Source organism: Sminthopsis crassicaudata, chromosome 4, assembly GCF_048593235.1.
Source record: "Sminthopsis crassicaudata isolate SCR6 chromosome 4, ASM4859323v1, whole genome shotgun sequence".
In the NCBI taxonomy this organism is placed as follows: domain Eukaryota; kingdom Metazoa; phylum Chordata; class Mammalia; order Dasyuromorphia; family Dasyuridae; genus Sminthopsis; species Sminthopsis crassicaudata.
In genome coordinates, this window is record NC_133620.1 from 338,771,370 (window position 1) to 338,791,088 (window position 19,719).

The 19,719-nt window shown below is 34.7% G+C and overlaps 1 protein-coding gene across 3 annotated transcripts in view; it reads right to left on the bottom strand.

Annotated features, from left to right (window-relative positions):
* The window catches only part of MAP3K3 (mitogen-activated protein kinase kinase kinase 3), an 88,864-nt gene that overhangs the window by 61,320 nt on the left and 7,825 nt on the right, over positions 1-19,719 (bottom strand). For all 3 annotated transcript variants that reach the window (XM_074260868.1, XM_074260871.1, XM_074260867.1), the window contains exons 2-3: positions 7,671-7,792; positions 5,818-5,910 (exon numbers count right to left, since the gene is read on the bottom strand). In XM_074260868.1, the coding sequence (XP_074116969.1) occupies positions 5,818-5,910; positions 7,671-7,792 (215 nt within the window). The remainder of the gene's footprint in view (positions 1-5,817; positions 5,911-7,670; positions 7,793-19,719) is intronic.

Genomic DNA, 19,719 nt, shown 5'->3' on the forward strand with positions numbered 1-19,719 from the left:
CATGTGGATCCCTCTCCCTCCTTTAAGATCTCTTTAGGATATAAGCCCAAGAGAAACACTGCTGGATCAAAGGGTATGCACAATTTGATAGCCCTTTGGGCACAGATCCAAATTGCACTCCAGAATGGTTGGATCAGTTCATAATTCCATCACCAATGTATTAATGTCACAGTTTTCCCCTGTCCTCTCCAATATTCGTCATTATCTTTTTCTGTCATTTTAGCCGATCTGAAAGTTGTGTTATGGTACCTCAGAGTTGTCTTAATTTGCATTTCTCTGATCAATAGTGATTTAGAGCACCTTTTCATATGGTTAAAAACGTTTTCAATTTCTTCATCTGAAAATTGTCTATTCATATCCTTTGACCATTTATCAACTGGAGAATGGCTTGAATTCTTATAAATTTGAGTCCACACATTTTAGAAATATTTAACAGAATTGGATTCGAATTTTAATCCAATCAAATTATATATAACTTTAACCTAAATTTTAATTTCCTCAAAACTGAAGATTAGACTGGATTATCTGTAAGGTTTCTCTGATAATACGAAAAAGTAACCAAGGACGATGCCAGGATAAAAGGATAATATGACTGTCTCAGTTGAGAAAATAATTTGTACTAAATCTAACTTCCACTAATGCCATGAAGTGCTATGGTAAAAATGCCATTCAAACTTTCCAAATCTTGATATAAAGTTAGGAAAATGAGCTGGGGGGACAACAGAAAGGACATGAGAAATACTGAATGGATCACTATTTACCATTAACAGGTTTTATGGGGGTTCTTTTACCAGTGATTTTCTTGGGACATATGCCTTGAGGTAGAATCTCTGGGCCAAAAGATATGGATATTTTAGTCACTTTATTTGCAAAATTCCAAATTGAAAACAGACTTTATGGCTATTTGTGATCTGAAAAACCTTAAATCCTCCTTCTTCTTCCTGGGAGCCACCACCTACTCTCACCCTCTTTCTGGTTCTGTATCTCCCTACTATCTTTGGTGTACATTTTTGAGATTCCCACAAAATTCTGGGGCCTTAGGTAAAGGACAAGTAAATTTCTGAGAAGGAAAATAACTTTCTTTTTTTAAAAAGAGCACTGAAAATTAAATTTTAACTTTAATATGTGCTAATTAGTGTCAATCAAATGCATAAATTACTATCTCTTTCAATCAATCAATTTTTATGAGTTGGAAGGAATTTTAGAGCGCATTTACTCTAATTAATACCAGAAAAAGTATGTTTCATATATTATCCCTCATGAGTGATCATTCAGTCACTGCTTTACTATCTCATGAAGAAGTCCATTCCATTTCTAAATTGTTCTAATTGTTATCCCTCATGAGTGATCATTCAGTCACTGCTTCACTATCTCATGAAGAAGTCCAATCCATTTCTAGATTGCTCTAATTGTTCCAAAGTTTTTTCTCACATCAAACCCCAATCTGCTTGTATGACTTCTACCTTCCCTCTTAGCTTTGCTCTCTGGAGCCAAGCAGAACATGTTTGTTTACTTTCAAACCCTTGAAAGATAGCTAGCTAGTCCCCCTGTTGGCAAATAACTTAAGATGTCATTTCTTCTGCTTTTGTCCTTACCCATACAAAAAGATAAAGGGCAAAGAGGATGTAACAAACTGACAGTTGAGGAAAGATTTCTATCCTACTGGTATTTCTAGGAGTTAGGATTTATTATCTTCAGAAGCTTCAAAGGTCAGATTAAACAGGACTAGTCCTATAGGACATCACTCTACTATAGGCAAAGAATGTTTAACCCTTTCATTACTTTTTGTTTTTTAAAACTCTGCATATGCTTTTATTAGGAACTAAACTCAGGACCAGATTATCCTCTGGTTAATTGGCTGCCTTTGTAAATTCACCACATCTTAAAAACAAATGTGGGATGACCTGGAACTTGAATTTCTCTTAGTGAGAACTGGCATTGGTTTGGCTTACTCCTCCCTATGCAAGAGGGCTCCCTCTAGTTAAAGAAAAGCGGAAAAGCCCTCTTTTTACCTTACCTAGTATTACTACTGAGTTTGATAGGAAGGCTTCTAGAATGTTGGGTCAACTCTCAGACTTCATGGTCCTACTCAATAATACAATAAATATCAATGAGTAAATGCCTATATGTACCAATGTAAAGAGTGATGGATTTAACAACTAGATGGGGGAAAAAAATTATATATATCAGACAGGGACAAGATCTGTATAATAGAGATTGAATATTCCTCCTTTTCCATATCTGTGCTTCAATTAAATTCAATTATTCAACAAACTTTTGAACAATTACCACATGCAAGGTACTACTAATGATGTCTTAATTGCTGAACCTAATAACCTTTTCTCAATCCTTGTCCTTGACCTCTCTGCAGCCTCTGATACTGGAGATCATCATCTTCTTGCTATTTTCTTCTCTCCAGGCTTTTAGGAAAATACTCTCTCCTACTTTTCTTCCTACCTGTTTCTTCTCAGTCTTCTTTGCTGGATCTTTATCTATGTGACACCCATTAAAAGTGGGGTTCCTATAGGACTCTGTTCCAGGCCCTCTTCTCTTTTCCTCCTACACGATTTCATTTCATGATCTCATCCCATGGATTCAATTATCATCTCTAAGCTTTTGATTATCAAATCAGCCCTAAGCTTTCTGCTGTCAGTCTGACACCTTCAACTCCCTCCTAGACATCATAAAACTCAATATGTAGAAAACAGAACTCACCCCCCCCACCCCAAACCTTCTCCTTCCCCTCTTACTGTTAAGGATACTACCATCCTTCTGGCCCCCTAGACTCACAACCTGGTACTTATATTACCTTCTACTTTTCATTCTCTCTTACTTCCCATATCCAATCTGTTGCCAAGATTTGTCCATTTTCCCTTTATAAAATCTTTTGCACATGCCTCTTTCTGTCCTCTGACACTGTTATCAGCTTGGTACATGCCCTTATCACCTCCTACATAGACTTTTCCTTCTCATCGATGCTCACTGGTTGATACTGACAAGTTTCTCCCCACTCTAATCTATCCTCCATTCAGCTATCAGAGTGGTCTTCCCAAAGTACAGGTCTGACCATGTCACTTTCTCCTACTTAACAAGTTCCAATTGTTCCCTAAAACTTCTAGGTCAAATATAAAATCCTCTTGCAAAAAAATCTGATAGAGAGGAAAATAGCTACATAATTTAGTAATTCATGGTATATTCTTGGTTGCTTCCCCCCCAATTATTATAAAACCTCATATTCCCCACCCCAATACATCTTCAGTATCTTTCCATCCTTCAGGGCCCTCACAATTTTGTCACCTACAACAAAGATTTATCAATCAACAAGTATTTTTTAAGGAGCAGAGGGCTACAAATACAAAGAAAGAGTAAAGCAATCTCTATCCATGAGCTAACATTCTAATGTGGGAGAAAACAAGTACATATTTAAATATATTTATAAAAAGTAGTGAAATATATGGTAATTTGGAAAGGAAAGCACTATAGCAGTTTGGGTGAGATCAGGAAGATTCTTATAGAAGATGGTACTTTAAGCCAAAGAAGATGGTACTTTAAGTCTGTTTGGCCTAGTCTAGCTGTTTTTACCCATTTTTGTTTTATTCAGTACATTTCTATCTTCTCTATAAGCATACCGAGCACAATAATATTCAAGTCAAATGTGATGATTCTTCTGTCTTTGATGGTGAAAAGTTTATCTTTGAAGATATTTTCTATTTTTCAGTTTGTCTTCCCCTATCCCCACTTTTAAAATCTTAGGATATCTTTGCTTAATTTTCCCTCTCACTAAGCTTTAATTTTTTTTTTTTTAATCTTCTACTGCTTCTTTGTTTTATGCCATTATCCTCCTCTATAAAACTATACAAACAAGATGATACACCAAATAAATGTGTTTGACTGCCATCATTCTCTACATGGCATTTTCAACTATGTCAAGACTTGGCTGACTAAGATGGTTTGATAGGCTCTTTTGATTTCTAGGTATGACAGTTGGTTTACATAAGATAAATTTCTATATGAAAGGAGATTAAAGTGTTTTAATTGCCAAATCTTTTTTTTTAATTTTTCTTTTCTTTCTATTCTATTTCTACACACTTTGATTTCTGTACTAATAAGTTAGTGATCCATGCACAGATGCTAATTTAAGAATGAAGCCCACATTATTAACAAGTTATTTCTTATCTGTTAAAATATAACCAGTTTAATTTTTTGTGATGTTATTCAGTGTTCCCTATGTTCAATACCTACCAATTTTTTTTTCTTGAATAAAGTAGTTATGGAATAGTACAGATTTTTGGCTTCTCCTTATGCTTTCCTAATCTATATTTTCCAGAGTATTTCTTGACATTCTTAACTATTTTCCACCTTTATACTGAAGTCACCAAGAATTAAAGTATATGATAATTTAATATGGAAGATCTTATTGAGATCTTATTAGAATTTTTCCACTCATCATATGTAATAGATGCTGATACATAACGATGAATTCCTTAGTGTCTTTTTGTAAACACCTATGAGCAATGCAATATGGGATGATCAATTCCATGTAATTATATTTCTTTTTGCCCACGGGACCACAATTAAAACTACTTTACCAATTCTTTTATTTCCCTTTCCAAGGGAAATCTGTTATTCATTTTGCTGCCATCATTTAGCTGGTTTCATTTATAGAAAGAATGTTGAAATTCATGTTAATCATAGGACTATTCATTGGTTTTTGCACAATGATTTCATGTTTCTTATACTAACAGCTACAGTGAAGTTTATAAATTGTCTAAAACAGTGTAACACTTATTATCTTCTACTCACTTTTCTGATACTTGGCTATTGTCAATTCAGAAGTGGAAGGACTGATCTGTCCTACTACTGCTACTTTTTTTTTTTTTAAACCAAAGGTTACTCTGTAATTTTTTTTGTTTGTTTGATAGATTACTGTGGCCAGTGAATTCATCACAAACAAGCTAAGCCTACTGATGACAACTTAACTAGGCTTGTTCTAGGAAAGCAGATTTCATTTGTTGAAGGAATTGCACTTTCTAGAAAACCTTTCTAGTATGATAGAATCTTCCAGTACTTGTGCTCTACTGGCATAATTTGGAGAACTCAAAGTCAATTCCATACCACAAAGAAGCATCAGAATATGAAGGAGAATATACATTAAAAATGTACAAAATAAATACACTTCTCTTTTAAAATTTCTAGTCTGGGGCAGCTAGGTGGCACAGTAGATAGAGCACCAACTTTGAATTCAGGAGGACCCGAGTTCAAATCTGATCTCAGACACTTAACAGTTCCTAGCTGTGTGACCCTGGGCAAGTCACTTAACCCCAGCCTCAGGAAAAAAATAAAATAAAATAAAATAAAATTTCTAGTCTCCTCCATAAACTAACTTCCTTAAATTCAGGAACTGAACAGAGCAGCTAAACAACACAACAGATGGAGTACCACACTTAAGAATCAGAAGAAACTGAGTTAAAACACCTGACCTCAGACACTTTTTAGTTGTATGACCCTATGAAAGTCACTTAATCCTGTCAGCCTCAATTCCTTACCTGAAAATGAACTGGAGAAGGAAATAGTAAACCAATCCAATTATATTACCAAGAAAACTCTTAAATGGGATCATGAAGAGTTGGACATAACTGAAACTCAACAACATAACTAAATAACATCAAAGAGAGATGTGTTATCTATGATCAAGATGTAAGTAATCTAACTTTATCACTCTTAAAAGTATTTGAGGAAATCAATTCATCATTTGTGCAACTTTAATATCATAACATAGACACTATGTGAAAAATACAATATAATATGGTTTATTACCGAAATTTTCTTTTCTTCACTGGCTCCTGCACATGGGCTCGTTGTTATTGTGGGACTGTTCAAGAGGGCTGAGCTGCTGCTGCTATGTTTTTTCTTAAAAAAAAAAGAAAAGAAAAGAAAAAGAAAAAAATTACCCATGCATATATCTTGTAAATAAAAAGCTATAAAAAAAAAACCCAACAACCAAAAAAAAAACAAAAACCCATTGTCAATGCAATTGTATCTTCCATAAAATGAAGAAGACTAAATTAAAGACTAAGTGTAATACAGATAAACTGTGGTGCCTCTCAGCTAAGACTGCAGTGGGATTATTTCCCAATTATGTCTTTTCATCAGGAATCATTAGGATCAGTCAGTCTTTTTACTGACCTTCTGCCTTCACAAGCAGCTGAAAAAACAACCATTGACTTCACCCAGCTTGAAGAAGAAAAAAAAACAAAAACTTAGCAGGTCTCTCTGACCTAGTAAAGCTAGATCAGGACTTGTCTCATAATGATTTCTTAGCTCTAATCACATGCATTTCTTAAAATGTGTCCTTTTTCCTTCCTGGGACACCCAGGCCCTCTTACACCCAAATTGTAAAATAATTCTAGCCCTTTGAACTCAAGAAAGCTTTTATTTCATTAACTGCTTCCCATATGATTTCATTTGTTTAGAAGTATTTGCATAGCATTGCACCAAACTGAAAAAAAAGGAGTGAAGTTACCAAGCCCAAGGTTGGGAGTAGGACCTTATTCTGGAAAAATGTTCCTTCCAAATGGTACTTTAAATACCTGCTAGTCATAAAAAAGGACATTACCAAACAATTAAGATTGTAGAGAGGATTATGACTATGACAACTTGGAAAAGTATACAAAATTGCTTGTCCCAAAGAAGTTCAAAAGTAATAAAGAAGCTAGAAAATACTATGGAAACATTATATGGAGACATCAAAGAGAAGATGATTCACAGTCCTGTGCTTATCCAAACCAGGCTCCAAAAGCATTCCTGAAAAGTTCTGAGGGAATAATCTAAAGTGAATGAAATTTTTATGCAGCATTCAATGAACTCATATATTTATTGAATGAACAGGTGATTATTTGGCATATATATGAACTGCCTGGTAGGGGCTCAATACTCCTTTTCTATGGTAGAAATTATCTGGGTAATAGACAGAAGACACTGGTACTATCTCCTGAATCAGAAAAGATGAGCATGGGGCTTTAACCATTATCTAGGTTTAAGTATTTCTGAAAAAAATAGAAGCTTTTTCTAAAGAAAATGTCAAACCTCAATTATTTTAATAGAGGAGAAGAAAATGGTAAGGATAATGAAAACAGTTGTGTTAAATTTATTTCTGGAACATATAATTAGGCAGGAAATTTACCTTCCCAAGTTTTACATGTGTCACTATTAAATTTTAAATAAACTAATTTTACTGGATACATTCTGATTTGGAAAGAAAACCAATCTAGAATAAACAATTTGTCAGTTAACCCACAAAGCAAAAATGAAAAGTCAGATATGGTCATTCTTGGTTCATCCACTCATTCTAATATCTCGACAGATGAACATAAGTGATGTGGGAGTCAGAGACATAATGCTTAGGGTTTATAATGCTTAGTGTTTAGGAAGCCTCACCTTAAGATTGAAAGTTCAAAGGTCTTAGACACTTTACTTTTTTGAATGGATATTAACACAGCATTTAAAAACCTGGGGAGTAAGGAGTTGTGAGGGAAGAGAAATGGGTCATTACCACTCTAGTCAAGAATATCAGAGGGAAGAGAAGCTTTTGTCTTCACTACACCTTTTTCCCACCTCAAAGGCAAACTTGCTCCAGAGGGGTCATCACATCCTGCAGGGGCCACACCTACCTGTCTATTTGGATGGCCAGTATCTTTGTTCTTCATGGTCTCAAAGCCAGGCAGCCTATGACGTCGGCCCATTTGGAGAGCCACCAAATCTTTCATGATTGAATTCAATGCCTCCTGTTCATCTGTAATAAAAAGAAAAATACAAGATAGAGCACTGAATTTCAGGTCTCCAAGTATTTGCAGAAAATATCCAGCTTGCCATTGTGTGGCTCAAATAAAATCCATGAATGTTTCTACATGGTGCACCCAAGTCAAGCTTTGTGAACTGAGAAAGCCACTCATGCTTTTTATATTCTGATGGCTCTCAAATTCAATTTCTGATTTTTCTCCTTCCATATTTTATTCTCCAAGGGGAAAAAAAAAAAAACAACTTACAAGCAGTGGGTTAGGGCCAGAGCCCTTGAAAGCTCACAAAGAGAAACTCCAATCAAAATCTGGAACAGAGGATATCAGCATACTCAGAGAAAATCAGCATTCTGGCTCTGAGATACATCCAGCACCAAAAAATACACTTTTAAAGCTCTAAGTGTAATGAGTTCATTTTAAAATTATCAGGTAGTTACTAAGGATAGAAATTGTTTTTACAATAAAGCCAGTCAATTCTATCCCCTCCTCTTACAATAAGAAGATGATAATTCTATTGTTTTTTTTCTTCTTACTAAACAAAAAATGTATTGTCACTGCCTTCCTGACTTTACTTTTGGCCTCTTTTCTTTAAAACAGCAAGAACACTCTGAGTCAACACTATCCACCATACCATGCTCTCTCTCAACTTTATTACCAAATTTGGGATTGATAATAAGACTTCTGAACTATGGCAGCTCAGCCAGATTAAACACTAGAAAGAAATATTACTCTACTTTGCTATAGTGATAGGTGAATCACATAAGGCATACACCCAAACTAAGAAAGAAGACAAGGTTCCATATCAAAGGAAGTTCCTACTATAAAATGCAGATTATCACCTTCTCTGCAACTTACATTCTTAGAAAATTACCTAGAATACTGAGAGATTGAGTTGACTGAGAGTCATACAACCAATAGATGTTAGAGGAGATACTTAACCTAGTAGGTCCTTCCTAAGTCTGGGGTCAGTTCTCTATCAGCTTTGCCATGCTCCACCATCCAAACTAAAGTAGAAGAGTTCATATTTGAGGTTAAGGGAGCCACTGGAGTTTACTAAGTAAAAAGTAAGATCAGACCTGAGCTTAAGAAGAATTACCTTAACAACTCTGTGGAAGAAAGACTAGAAGAGAGACTTGAGGTAGGGAGACCAATTAGAAGACTACTGCAATAACTGAAGTAAGCAGCTATAAGGGCCTATCATATCTGTGTGAATGTTAAGAAGGAGTTTAATGAGAGAGATGCTGGGAACATAGAAACATTAAGATGTGGCAATTCAATGGATAATGTGAAGTGAGGGAGAGTAAGTCAAAAATGATGTCAAAATTAAAAATCTTGAGAAACTAAATGAAGTCAGTGTTAGTGGTTCAGGTGGATATTAAATCCTATTTTGGATATGTTGTATTTGAGATGTCTCCAGGATATCCAGTTTGAAACATTCAATAGGAAACTGGTGATGTAAGAATGAAATTTAAGGAGGAAACTAGAGTTGGATAGTTAGATCTGAAACATCTGCATAGAGCTGAAATTAAATATATGGAGCTGATAAAATAATTAAGGGAATATAGAAAGAGAAGAGGAGTCTAGGACAGAGCCTTGAGGAACACAGACAGGGATCAAGATATGGAAGATAAGCCAACAGAGGTGATAGAGAAGGAATAGTCAGATTGATAAGAGGAGTACAAAAATCACAAAATCCCAGAGGAAAGAGTGATTATCAGTGTCAAATGCAGGTGAGAGGTCAAGTAGGTGAGGGACTGGAAAAAGTCTATCAGATTTGGCAATTAAAAGATCAATGGTAATTTTGGAAAGTAGTTTCAGTTCAAAGATTTTCAATAGCTGACTAGATTGCTTTCAGAGACTAGATCTAGTATACATATTCATGTGTGTGTATATATAGCTAGATAAATTCCACAAATTCACAAACAAAATAAAAATGTAAATGAAATCATCTTTCATTTTGTAGAAAACAGTTATAGGAGCTGATTCCAATTTTATTTTCAGGAAGTTAACAGAACAGGAAGCATAACAAATGCACGGAAGTCTATATGATACTATAACATATAAGATGGTAAGTGAGTCCAGGATTAACTACCTTGTGATAGACCTATTTTTCATCCTTGAAAAGCAGGCATGTCCTTAGCAAGTGTTGGATATAGGCAGGGATGTACTCATACGTGACTCCACTGGGAAAGGGGATTTGAAACATTATGCCGTTAATATATTCAGGAATTTTTACTTAATTCAGTGGCCACCAATTACAATTAGGGAGATCTCAGGAATGTAATATGATTGTCTGTTATGTTTGGTAATCAACTCTGACCAGAGATACTTCATGTATCTTTCTTTAGAAAGAAAAAAAGTTTAAAAAGAATACTTCAGGTCTTAGGACAGACACAAGGCATGGAAAGTGGCACTATCAGTGGTTGTAAAGGGCTAGAACTGAGCAATACACTTGGATAATGAAGCACGTAAGACTAATTGCCAATTGGACAGTTCCCTATTAACTTGTTTGAAGGTTGACCCTCCCCAGCTGTTCTGTGCTGACTTGATTGGTGGGACAAAGAGGGAGAAGTGATGTGTGTGGGAGGAGTGGGAGGAGTAGGAGGAGGAAGAGGATTTGAGACACAGACGCAGGGTCAGTCTCTCTGGCGGTTGAGGGAGGAAGGTGTGTGTGAGGTTGCTAAGCCTAAGCCCCTGACCTTGACAGTAAAATATCAAGAATAAAGACTGATCTGCTGCTTTGTACCTCCTTGGGCATAACACTCTGTCATCTCATGGATCAAGTGAACTATAGCTGGTGCTAAAAGTTTAGCTTGATGAGATGTGCGGTTCCGCAAAACAAGAGAAGGGAATTGTAAGGGCCCTTTAAATGGTCAGGCACAGCACAACAGGAGATTGAGGCCTGGAAGTATTCTCTGTGGATATAGGACTGCCCTGTGGGTGGGATCCTGGCCATATTGAGATAGCTTCTTAATAGATGACAACTCTCTCGCTGGTTGGCTGTGTGTGTGACTTCACAGGCCCTTTATAAGCCCACTGCAGACAGCAGTCGCTCTCTTTAACCTGGCTCCCTAACCTGGGGTAGCCAAGCCAAGCTGATGGATAGCCAGAGAGGTAAGGAGTTTGGTAGTGAACACATGGGTCTTGGAGAAATTCACAGAACCACAGAATTTCAGTGTTGGAAGGCATCTCAATGGCCACATAGTCCAACCCATAAATCAAAAGAATCCCTACTATAATAGATAGGTTTGAGAAGTCCTGTCTGCTTGAATAATTCCCAACAAGGAAGAACCTGCTGCTTTCTAAGAGCCATTCCACTTTTGTACAGTTTTAATAAGTGGGAAGTTTTTCCTGTCATCAAGCCCAAAATTGCCTCTCTGTAATCTTCCACTCATTACTCCTTTTTTTTTTTTTTTTTTTTTTTTTTTTTTTTTTTTTTTTTTTGTCCTCTGGAGCCAAATAGTTATTGTTGTCTGTCCTTTGTGTTAGAAGAGTACCATGACTTCAGGAAGGTGATACTATGATTTATAAATGAACTGGATTTAAGTGCAGTTACCTGCCTTACTTTCTTCTCTGGCGCCATGTGGGTCTATCTAGTAGCAAGATATAGATCAGGACATCTGCAAATGACCCTGCATACAGTACCAAATAGTATGATTCTAATCCCTCTTCAACATGACCTTCAAATACTTGAAAATAATCATGCATCTCTAATTCTCATCTGCAGTATAAAATTCCAAATTTCTTTAGTTTTTCTCAAATGACATAGACTCAAGTCCCTTCACTATCTTGGCTGCTTCCTTTGGATACTCTCCAATTTACCACTTTCTTTCCCCAACTGTGTTGCCCAAAAATGAATACAATCCTCCAGTTGTAATCTGACCAGGGAAAGATCAAAAAAGATTGACGATTTAGAGCTGGAAGGGACCTCAACTACCTCATTTGCCAAATGAAAAAATTCAAGTCCAGGGAATTTAAATGATTTGTCTAAGATCACATCAGATAGTAAGAACAAAATGCAAGCATCAATCAAGATCCTTTGACTTTAGAGCTCTTGGAATAATAAGCACTTATTTCCTGGAAACTGTTTCTCTTAATGTAGTCCAAGGATTTTATTGACTAATAATCACACACCTAAATAATATTAATTTTGCAGTCTTCCAGATCTTTTCTTCAGATAACACCCATTTTATACTTATGAAGTCAATATTTAATCAAAATGTAAGACTTTACATTTATCTTGCTTGAATTTCACTTTACTAGATTTAACATGAACTAGATAGTTGAGATATTTTAAACATTTTTTCCTTTTTATTACTACAAATTCTACAAATATTTTTATATATAAGGGAGAAGATAAAAATAAAGCTATTCATATAAAATTAACAATCTCCAGTAGTAGTGACTTAGTTTTTTTTGTATTATTTTATTGTATATATATTATAAATATCATATATTTAAAATGGTAGTTTCAACGTTGACTAGATCAGTCTACTTTGGAGCTTCCTTGGGTTCTCCTTTATGGTGTAATGATTCAATGATATCTTTATAGACTCCCTAATTCCCTAGTCCTCTCCTTAAATCTTCTCCTCAAAAAGAAAAAAAAATCCCTCCATTATAATAAAAAAGCATAGTTACATAGCATACATGCACATTTCAGCTGCATATGTCTTAGACCATCATCTTACAACCCAAAGCATTCATTTTTTTTTCTGTAGTCTCAACTAGTCATTACATTGATCAGAGAGAGAGAGAGTTCATCATTTCTTATATCACAATAGTATTCTACTACTTTCACATGTAATAATTTGGGGCAACTAGGTAGTGCAGCAGATAAGAGTGCCAGACCTGGAGTCAAGAAGCCTCATCTTCCTGATTTCAAATCTGACCTGAGACACTAACTAGCTGTGTGACCATAGGCAAGTCACTTAGCCCTATTTCTCTAGATTCCTTCAGGCTTCCCTTCTTTACAGTGAAATGGTCAACCAATCACTCCAGTATCTTTGTCAAGAAAACCCAATTGGAGTCATAAAGAGTCAGACACATATTGGATTTAACATATATTTTAGCATATTTAACATATATTGGATTACTTGTAAACTGGGGAGGGGATGGAGGGAAGGAGGGGAAAATTTGGAACACAAGGTTTTGCAAGGGTCAACATTGAAAAATTATCCATGCATATATTTTGAAAATAAAAGGTTTTAATTTTTAAAAAAAGTAAAGAAAAAAAAAAGAAGAGTCAGACTCAACTGAAAAATACTACCATATCTTACTCACTTAGCCATTCCCTAAATGATGGACATTCACTCAGTTTCCAATTCTTAACCTCTCAGGATTATTTTCCTTATAATTTACAAAACCAAATTATTTTCCTCACTTTATATTAGTTCATATAAGTCCTTGCAGGTTTCTCTGAATCTGCTCCTTTTGTCATTTCTTACAATGCAATAAAATCATTACATTCATATACACTAATTTGTTCAACCATTTTTGAATTAATGTAAACCCATTTTGTTTCCAGTCCTTTGCCACAACAAAAACTGCTATTAATATTTTCATACATATGGATCTTTGTTCTCTTTTATCTCTATGGGATATAAGCCTACTTTTTTTTCTAAAGCGCAGATACATTTGTATTCTTTTTTTCCCTCTCCCCATTAAAAATCCTCTCCCTCCATCCAGTCTTTTCCCACCCATTGAGAAGACAAGAAATATAATATTCATTACACATATGAACTCATGTATAACATATTCCCATATCAGCCATGTTTCATTTTTAAACTTCTGCTAAAGCATGATAAATTCTTATATACATATAATATATAATAATAAAAAATTAAAAAAAAAAAAAAAAAAAAAAAAGCATGATAAATTCTGCTCCAGTCCCTTATTTTAACTCTCTGTGTCTCTTCTGTTTCAAGTATATTTTTTATAATAACATTACTGGATTCCAGTTTCTAATGCATTCTGCTCTACTCTTCCATTTTACAGGTATATCAACCCATTCACATTCATGAAATTGATCCACTTTCCCCAGCAATTTTTATTAAATAGGGAATCAGTCTTTACCCCAGTAGTTGAGTTCCTGAGAACATAAACATTATATTACAAGGTTTGGTTACTTCTAGGTCTTGTGAACTATTCCACCCATCAACTTTTCTATTTTGCAACCACTATTAGTTTTAATCACTGATGCTTTGTAGTATAGTCTGAGACCTGATTCTGTGAAGCACTTTTCCTTACTCCTTTTTTTTCATGATTTTACTTGAGAATCCTGACCTTTTGCATCTCCAGATGAATTCTGTTATTTTTAAAGTTTGTAGAGTAGTTTTCTAGTAGTTTGATTGGTATGTCATTGATAAAAATATATACATATGTACTATATAAGCTACACTGGCCCTCTATAAGCATCACTTATTTTCCTAGATATTCATTTACTTTAGTTTAATAATGCATTCTAAGATTCCCCCCAGAAATCGATGTTAACTAACCATGTTTTCAGATTTTGTTCTTTTTTCTTTTTTGAAAATCCATTTGTCCTGTTCCAAACCTAAAGAATCATTTTATCGATCCCAGGCAGAAATTAGATTTGGCAGTAACTTGTACATTGTGGGTGTTCAATACTTTTTTAATTGAATATGGAAATATGAGAATGTTTTTCTTCTTTTAACTATGGGACACTTTAAGTAGAGGTAGGATAAACCCACTTTATGTCCTATAGTGTGAAATGGTGCTTCAATGAAAAAACACTGTGTCTGGAGTTTAATTCACCTCTACTGATTACAATATAGATAACTTTAGGAAATAACTCCCTGAAGATAATTTTTTTAGACTATAATATAAAAAGGATTCTTAATCTTTAATCTTTTTTTTTTTAAACATCAAGGATTCTTTTGATCTTATAGGCAAGTCTATGGACTCTCTCTCAGAATGTTTTAAATACAAAAATAAAATAAATACAATTACAAAGAAAGCCAATTATACTGCTACCAAAATAATTTTTAAAGTCAAGTTCAAAGACCCTAGGCTAAAAATACCTAGACTAGATGATCTCCATTCCTAATCAAGAAGTCAGGAGGTATCTCTCAGAAGGAGAGAGAAAGAGATAAACTTAAGCAGTTGTTTATAAACAGCTGTTATTGAAAGAGATGACCTCTCTAGTCAGATACACAAATAGGAAGAAATGAGGCACAAGGCTAAATTCCATAGAACAACCTAAGAGAAGAAGAGGGCAAAAGCTGGCAAAGAAAATTCCATAGAACAACCTAAGAGAAGAAGAGGGCAAAAGCTGGCAAAGAAGCAGTTGAGAGAATTAGAAAAGCTAGGAGAGAGTAGTAACATAGAAATTATAACCAAAAGAGAACCAATCGTGCTAATTATGATTGAGAGCTGTGAAAGTCTCCAGGAAGTTGTCAAAGATTTTATTAAAGGTATTTTTGGTAGTGGCAGATGCAAAAGCCAGAATGAAAGGGATTTAGGAGTGAGCACCAAAAGTCGAATTTTAAACAGTGAATTCAAGAACCCAAGAGAGTAACAGGAAAGTAATTAACAAATGAACTTTTTAAAAAAGTCCAAAACTAGAGTATGCTTGAAGTTGCCAAGAACAAGCAGAAGCAAGAAAAAAGTTCATCAGTCATTTGAGATAAGGATGCTAATTCTAACAGAAAGACGAAAAGTAGTTTAGTGGAACAGACGAGAAAGATTGGAGTCTAGACTTAGTAAATTATTTTAGGTAATTAGATGCAAAAATATCTACAATTATCTAAAAAGAGGGTGTTTCATCTTCTACCACTTAAAGAAGGGCCAGAAGAGCAATAAGAACTTTTATAAGGAATTCATTATGTGCTTCACCATTCATTAATTCAACAAATAGTTATGAAGCCCCTATTCATGCAGTAAAACTGTGTTAGTGCTAGAGAAAATACAAATAACAATAATAATAAGCAATAAATAAAACACAAGAGCTTTGTCTCAGGTGAGCCACATCTACTTATAATCTAATAGAGACTGACATCTGACAAGTTTCTAAGGGCTAAGGATGTTTTCCTTAATTTTTTACATGGTGAGGAAAGTCCCATATGTCTGGGGTTGTTCACAGGAGAACTTCTTTTCTTTCCTTATTTTCTGTTTCCTATCTGGTTGGGGATTATTACATAACCTACTTACTTTTGGGTAGAAGGGATAATTTGATCAAAAGGATCTATCCCTTCTCCTCAAAAGACACCAAGGGGGCAACTAGATGGCACAGTGGGTAGAGTACTGACCCTGGAATCAGGAAGACTTGAGTTCAAATCTGGCCTCAGACACTTAACACTAGCTGTGTGACCATGGCCAAGTCACTTAATCCCAACTGCCTTATCCTCCCTTTCCTCAAAAAAGACATTAAGGCACATCCCATTTACTAAATTCTTTGGCTGAAAATACAGAAAAAATTTCAGAAATTCCAACAAAAACTACTCCCTTATCTGACAAATTTGCTTATTATCTTGAAGGTATTCTTTTTTCTCTATCAAATATCAATTTAATTTTTATCACTTAATTCTTTTTGACTCAGCCCTGCCAAAGCAAACCTGGATTAATCAAGAATAAGTCATGCCAGATTAATTTCATTTTAATTTCTATTTTTTAAACTAGTAAATGAGGGAAATTCTGTGGATGTAGTTTACATATATTTTAGCAAGGCTTCTGATAACTTATCTTGTACTAATCTTGAAGAAGCAATGGAAAATTTGGACTAGACAACAATACAATCAGAAGAAGTCAGAATTATTTTGAATAGCTGGATTCAAAAAGAAGTTGTTAATTGTTCAATATAAATGTTGCAGAAATTCTCCACTGGAGAAGTCCAGAGATCTGAGCTGGATTCTATGCTACTTGTCATTTTTATCAATATCAATAAAGATATGGATGGCATGCTTAATCAATTCAACTATGACATTAAGGGAGAAAAAGCTAACATGCTGGAAAACTATGACACTAAGGGAGAAAAAGCTAACATGCTGGAAGATAGGATCTGAAAGGATCATGAAAGGATAGAACACATGACTGAATCTAATAAATTGACATTTAAGAAATAAATGCAAGTCAAACACTTAGATACAAAAGAAAATCAACTTCACCAGTACAAGCTGGGGGAGGCATGATTTAAAAAAACAAAAACAAAAAACACAGCTGTTCTAGGGGATGTTAAAGTGCATCAAAAAGATCCCGAGTCAGTGCTGTTATGGGATCTTAAAAATCAAATATGATCTTGGGCTGCATTGAGAAGCACAGCTTCCTGGAATAAGGAATTGAAAGTTCAATTATACTTTATTCTTGTCAGACTTCACTTAAAGTTCTGGGCAACAGAGTTAAAAAAAAAAAAAACACATTGCTAACCAGAGATTTCTTTCATATATAGGTTGGACTAGTTGATCCTAAGGTTCCTTCTAATTCTCAAATTCTTTAATTCTATGATATATGCATAAACAAGATCAAATTTATGTTAGCCCATATATAATCTCAAAGCAGGAGACTGGTCAGTTTCATAACAGAAGTTGTGTGCATTACTGCACTTGAATGTGAAGCGTACAAACCTGAATTCAAACAATCTGTATTGAAGTCTCAATGTTACTGATTTTAAGGGGAATAAGTTGGTTCTTCCATCTATTAAACTTTTTAAAAACTGAGGAAATAACAGTTAAAGATAACTTTCTGAAATTTTCAACAATTAAATTTAAATTTAATTGTCTTGAATTTGTTATTGTCTGTACAATAAAGTATTTACACAGTTTTTTTTTTAAATGAAAAGTAAGTACAAATTTCTTGTTGTTGTTGTTGTTAAAAAGGAGGGAGAACATCCACACATAAAATTTGGAATTTATGATCTAACCAAACCACTTTGTTTTCCAGATAAAAATATAATTCCCTAGCAGTAAAGCAATTTGGTCAAGGTAACCAGGCTTTGCACACTCTTTCTCTTCATGTTTTATGCAACTCTATTACCTTTCCCCTTTCCCTTTTCCCTTTTCGATAAATATTCTCTCTCTCTCTCTTTCTTTTCTTTCTTTCTTTCTTTTTTTTTTTTTAAGGCATTTGGGGTTAAGTGACTTGCCCAGGGTCACATAGTTAAGTGTCTGAGACCAAATTTGAACTCCGGTCCTCCTGACTTCAGGGCTGGTGCTCTATCCACTGCGCCACCTGGCTGCCTCAATATTCTCTTTAGAATAAGTGCAATGGGTATAATGATTTCATAGCCCTAGGTGGCATAGTAAATGTGAAGTCAAGTTCTGGGTTCAAAGATCTGATTTATAAGTTCAGACATTTTTCAGCTCTGTGATCCTGGACAAGTAACTTAACCTGTCTGCCTCAATTTTTTAATTTATCAAATGAGGATAATAACAACACCTACTTTCGGGGGGGGGGGGTCCTAATGGTTTTAAACATGAACAGAAGGGATTAGGAAGTATATTGAGCAGAGAACATATATGACCAGTCAGACCTATGCACTTTGGCAGATGCATGGAGGATGGATTTCTGGGACTCACAAACTGGAGGTCCGGTAAGATAGACCAAGTAGGATGCAACTGTAACAGTAGAAGTGAAAACTGATAAGAACTTAAACTAAGTTGGAACCTATGCAAGGAGAAAAATGGGGATGAATGCAAGATATTGTAGTGGTGGCGCAGACAAGACTTGGCAAGTGACTGAATATGTGGGCTGAGGATGTGTAAGGATTCTAGTATGACTTGAAAAGTGATAGTATCCTTTACAGAAATAGAAAAGTTGGGTAATACATTCAATCAGTAAATCAATAAACATTTATTACGGGCCTAAGTACTGGGAATACAAAAAAAAAAGACAACAACTGTCCTTGACCTCAATTAGCTCACAGTCTCGTAGAGGAGAAAAAAAAGCAAATATATATATAAGTAATCTTTGTGAGGAAAAAAATAGAAAATAATTAGAAGAAGGAATTGAAAGAGGTTGGGAATATACAAAAGATCTGTGATTTCATCACTGTGGGGAATTCCCAGAGTGATATCTGGTAACAGCTAAGACTTAATTACTTAGTAACTCCTAAGTTCGAAGGAACTTCCTGAAGCACATTAAGGGCATTTTAAACCAAATTAGAATGGTCAGAATCTAAGATTTCTGAACATTCAATGATAATAATTAATATATATATATGCCACAGTCATCACTTCTGGAGACACTCTAACATATACTACTATTTAAAAATTTAACATAAATGGAATGGATTCTACAATGAGTTACACACTGGATTTTAATTGCTGTTCAAAGGATTAACATTATACTTTACACTTTCTATCCTATACTATGCCTCAGATAGCCATCTGTTGTTGTTGTTGTTGTTATTTTTTTTTTAATGAGAAATCTAAAAATGAAAATGTCAGAAATTTCATGACAAATACCAGAAGATTAAGAGTGAATAAATCTTAAACACTTAAACAAAACTAACCAGTTACCAAAGTTTTTTCAAAGGGTATTCATAGGTAGTTCTCATGACTACCATTGATAGACTGCTCAAATCTCAGCCAAATTCCCAGGGATCAGGTTGAGACTAGTCCAAATGAGAAATTCTTAAGTTTACAGGTCCTTTACAATTTAGACAGTTCCCAGATACCCACAGTTCATATTGATTCTAAACTTAACCTAAGTTGTATGGCCAGAAACAGATTCCTCTTGGGAATAGGGAAATTAAATGTTACTTAATTCACAGAGCAATTCTAGATTGTCATTATTTTTCAGTATATTCAGTTTCCCTGGGCAATTATTTCTAGCTTTATACATGCATTCCTAAATTCATCTCAAAAGTTAGCAGTCCTTGTCACTTTGAAGACTAAAATTAAAAGAAGCTTTTAGTGTGCTTAAGGAAAAAAATGATACAATTCCAGACTTTAGAATCACAATATATCAA